The following is a 5,000-nucleotide window of genomic DNA, read 5'->3' on the forward strand; positions in this document are numbered from 1 at the left end:
TCAGTGTAACTTGAATGCTTTCCTGAACAAATGTATTTTAAGTTGTTTTTAAAGGAATGAATTGTGTTAGCTTTTCATATTTAAGTCCATACCGGACTTCTTCTAAAATGTTGGTTCTACAGCAAACAATTTTCATATAATTAATGGAAAGGGGGCACTATGAAACAGTCCAAGATGATTTTTCTGGCTTAAACAGCATTGCTTTCTCTGAGAAAATCATTACGTTTGGCAGTCAAGCTCACTAAATCAATTATGGTCAAAACCCACATAGTCCTAAGCTGCTAAATCTACCACTAAAAATCATGGCTAAGTTTTGATGTGAATTGTGTACTACAAAACCTAATCACGTCGTATTTAGTGTGGTAAAGTCATGCAGTGAAATCCTGAAGAAAAGGTCTTTTACTTTAAAGAACTGTGCCAAAAATGCCATTAGGGGGCACTCTTACACTACATGTGAAGATTTGCCACTGGGTTTGTTCAATTGAAACTGCAGCAAAGTAAATCAAACACTTGATGATGAAAATATACGGTGTGTAAAGTATTGTCAGTTTCTTTAACTAAGTGGATTTATTTGAAAATGTTTACACTATGTTTATAAATTGCTATTTTTTAGAAGAAAGTTTGTCAAAATATATGTCTTGACTTACCACACCAGATAATCACAAAAAGGCATACATTTTATAAAATAGTGTACTTCTGTTAAAATATCTTATAATCATTGATTTAATTAGGATTTACTAAATAAATTAAACTTTTAATGTACATTTTATCCAGGACAGCATGGCAGAACATTGGACAGCATTGCTGCATCATAGCTACAGCAGAGTTCATATGGGTTCAGATTTGACATTTGGTAATTGTCAGTTTAGGGTCTGCAGGATATCTTGACAACCATGAATTAGGTGAAGGGAATCGGAGAATGCCGTGTTATGTCACAATATTTCCATACTTTCAAGATTTTTTGAAAACTATCAGTCACTTAAAATATGTAATAAAGGTTGTGAGGTTTGGTAGTGTAACCAAGAGGTCAAATTTAGTAATTTGTGCCTCCAAACAAGTTAACTTATCTTGCTCTATCTGAAATGCATTAAACTGCTTTAAAGATTTTGTTATTACTAAATGTCAAATTTTTATCATAAAAGTAAACAGAATTATCTACTTCAAAAGAAGGAAGTTTCTTACCAATACATTATTGAGTTTGCTCCTACCTGGTTCAGCAAGCCTGCTGAAATGGTAAGGGTTAACACAAACAAGACCTCTATCCCCATCCCGCTTGGCAAAATCTGGGCAGCAATGTAGCCTCTTGATTTCGTGCTGGTATCGAAGGTCTGGCCAGCGGAAAAGACGACACAGAAGTAGTTGTGGTGTGAGCTGTGCCCATCCTCCAGGTGCTGTGGGTCCAGATCTGATTTCTGTTCGTGGCACTAACACACATGCAGAGTCTCCTGCTCCACCGCTGTTCAAGGACTCACACAGCCGCTCTAACTGTTCCAAGCGCAACCTTTGGAAAATTGAGCGAGCTGCTAGCTTCAGGGATGCCACATCCCCATCTTCGACACCCGTGCATCGGCTAGACCATAGTCGCCGTAGTAAAACTGAGCGCCGACACCCAAACATGCAACACTCAATCAAAGAATATAATCTGTAAAGATCAAAAACAATCAAAGTCACTTATGGTTAGAAAGAGGACCATCACAACTTTAAGAAAGTCATACAGATCTCAGTTTGTAGTCTTAAAAAGCCCTTCTGTTAGTGGTCCTTTTGGCAACAACATGAAACAAAACGTCAAACATAAAATCAAAATAAGCAAACATAAGGGAAACAGTTTTGGAGATGTGATAATAATGAAATATTTTATAATTATAAAGTTGGACAGAGCTCATGATCATAAACAAGAGGGTTTTTTACCTTTTCAGTTCTGTTCATTTTTTACTAAGTTTCACTCTGTAGAAATCTGATGGTTTCTGCAATGATCTGGTGATGATGATAAACCTGTAAAATCCACATGAACCCCAAAAAAGGTTAAAAAATATATCTATTTATGATAGATATATTATTTATATTTTTATTTATATTATATATATATATATATATATATATATATATATATATATATATATATATATATATATATATATATATATATTATATAAATTATATCTATCTATCTATCTACTATTATTTGCAAAACCATAAATACAGCAGACTTTTATTGTAACTTAGCAATTTCACACCAATCTAAACATTTGTATCTTTTACAGCTTTCTCAGATTCTTGCTTTAAAATACATGTCTAAGACTTTTATTACATTGAAAAATATAAATATATTCTTAATCACTCTTGTTGTTGTTGTTTTCCTTTTCCTGGTATACAATTAACCAAATTAAGAGTTGTATGAAATAAATAGAACAAATCATAATTAAAATTATTCTTTAAAATTTTATGCAGCATTAATTAACAAGATGTCCTTAAAAATCATCCTAATGTTGAAATCAATGCTCCAAAAGCATTTATAAATTGATGCCAAAATAGATGAAGCTTTTTTTGTGTTTTACACTCTCTAATTATCAGTCAGATCTGACCTTGGTTATGCCCATCATAACTTAAGAATTTTGGTGAATTATTATTTTAATTATTAATAAAAACATCCTAATGCAGATCCTTGGGGAGGTGTACAATTTTAGCAGTGTTCTTTCTAAATGACTTAAAAATGCCACTTCCCAGGAACTTATTTCTTCTTATATTTTCCAAATTTCCTTCAGTAGAGAACACGTTCTGCCATGCAATGTTATAATCTCAAGGTGTTAAAAATATTTTTTCTTTTTAATGAAGAAATAAAAGATTTGCATCTTTCCTGCCTCTAAGTAGAAACTCAAGAACTGGCACCAGTACATTCCCGAATAGCTTTGCATCCTCTTTCAGTGCTCCCATTGAAGTGTGCTATTGAAGACCTTCCATTCGTTAGACGGTGATATAACTTTAAGTTTAATCCATTATTTTAGCTCAGACTACCCTACAATTCATATTGACATCCAAAGACCTTGCCTACCAGAAAAGTCCAGCCGATGGCAAGTACAAGCAAGGTCCTGTAGAGAATGATGTCTGATTTGTGTTTGGGTCCAGGATCTCTCCTGCTACCCCAATTATGCAACTTCAGTTTCAAAAACACACTGACTCCAGACTGCTTGGCATCACTTAACAGCAGGAAAAAACAATAGCCGACTGCGTGTGTGAGTGAACGTGTTGTAATGGGAGGGGTGGGGGTCTCATTGGGCGGGGCGAAGGACACAGACGACTTAAACAGCTCCAGCCCCTTTTCAAAGTGATTGGTACAATACGAAAGCTAGGAAGTCAACAGAATTCACTTCATCAAAGCTAGCCCAGTATGTGTTTCTCTTTTTCATTGGCACTATAAGGAAATGCCTGTTGTCATGCCTTCACTCCAATGACAATCTGCCACTTCAGAACAGTGACTGTGGCAAGAACAGTTATAAGAATATTAGCTAAATACGTCCTACTTGTAGAGAGATCGTTCAGTGCAACTACCCCAGCACACTGCATTCTTATTTGGATAAATAAAACCAAAATCTTTTTTTTTTTTTGGCTCATGCAAGAAAATGAATACTGAGCCATAAAAGGGGTGTGCTTTGTGACTGAAAACTCAGACTCTGCCGTCAGAGAGCCTTATCATCCTATCAATGTTTCTTCCTGTTCAGGATTTGGCACTTCCCCCTGAGATAAGGGAGGCCCTGGCGCCATCGACTCTGTTTTCTTACTTCCTTTCTGCGTGGCCTACACAGGAAACATAGCCAGCACGTTGCCTGAAGGAACAAAATGCCTGAATTAGAGTAACCTCCACCCCCAGCTATGACTGCATCCTATCCTGTCTCGCATATCTTTGCTGTGTCTCTCCCATTGTGAGAATTAGGGAAAGAGTAGAGAAACGTTGTCAGTACAGGCTAGCCATATGTGTCATGTGTGAGAGCCTCCACTGAGATCTTTAGGAAATGGACTGCAGCTTTAAAGAAGCCACATTAAACGGTGCCTCTTCCACCCGCTGATGTTGTTCATTGAAGACCTCTGTCAATCATAGCAAAACATGCTACAAATCAGATTTATTTAATTAAATATTTGTGATATTAAGAAAGTATTTTAGTTTTTGTAATTTTTAATGCTTTCTATTGAATGATTAAATGGCAACTTTATCAAATAGAAAAAGAAAACTGTTCTGCAAGTCATGTTACATTAAATGAGGTTCTCCTGCAAAACTCAAAGTAGTCTGAGGAAGCTGCTGCTATTAAAGTTTGTTTAACCTCAGACCATTACAGTCAAAAACTGCACACTTTTCCAAAGTTTGAAAGACAATACACCCCCAGCTCACAGACTTAAGAAGCACAATTTCCATGGCTGCAAGTCACACAAAGAGCAAAGTGACTCAAACCCAGTGACCTTTTAGAGATTCAGGGCCCCAGCCAGGCTGTCCCAAGACGGAGCCCAGGCTTCAGAGCTTATCTGTGAGCCATGGAGACAGGAAGCCGTCTGGGAGACAGGCAGAGAGAGAAAACCCTGCCGGTCATATCACTCAGACTATAATTATGTCCAAGCACTTTTTGTGCACAATTAAATGACTATATTTAGGCAATCGCACAAAATATTTATTATGATATAATTTAGAAGGCATATCCACCCTGAATGTGCAGCAGTTAATGAGGATATGTTAAACAATTAGAATAATGATTTGCTAATGCACTAAGGCACATCTTATTTACCATGTTGTTTACAGTATAATTTCAAGGTTTATAAATTGAAACCTTTCTTTGGATTATAGGCAAATGGTAGTCAAATGTTTATCACAGCTCCCTTCCAGTTTCAGGAACTTAGGTTTGAATCTTGATGGCATCATTGTTTAGGTGACCTGTAGCCTGGTCTGGCATTTACTCTCCCAAAAGTCCAGTTTACACACATACCACAAAGACTACAATATTTGGTTAATTCACAAC

At 36.2% G+C, this 5,000-nt stretch overlaps 1 protein-coding gene across 2 annotated transcripts in view; it reads right to left on the minus strand.

The window, feature by feature from the left end:
- Nucleotides 1-5,000, minus strand: part of LOC120535399 (mothers against decapentaplegic homolog 6-like) — a 28,516-nt gene that overhangs the window by 11,451 nt on the left and 12,065 nt on the right. The window contains exons 1-3 of one of the 2 annotated variants that reach the window (XM_039763222.1): nt 3,050-3,196; nt 1,909-1,992; nt 1,209-1,642 (exon numbers count right to left, since the gene is read on the minus strand). In XM_039763222.1, the coding sequence (XP_039619156.1) occupies nt 1,209-1,617 (409 nt within the window). In that variant the 5' untranslated portion in view covers nt 1,618-1,642; nt 1,909-1,992; nt 3,050-3,196. Of the gene's footprint in view, nt 1-1,208; nt 1,643-1,908; nt 1,993-3,049; nt 3,197-5,000 lie in introns of those variants that run through there. The other variant, XM_039763230.1, reaches the window with a different exon arrangement.

This window comes from Polypterus senegalus, chromosome 1, assembly GCF_016835505.1.
Source record: "Polypterus senegalus isolate Bchr_013 chromosome 1, ASM1683550v1, whole genome shotgun sequence".
NCBI classification, from domain to species: domain Eukaryota; kingdom Metazoa; phylum Chordata; class Cladistia; order Polypteriformes; family Polypteridae; genus Polypterus; species Polypterus senegalus.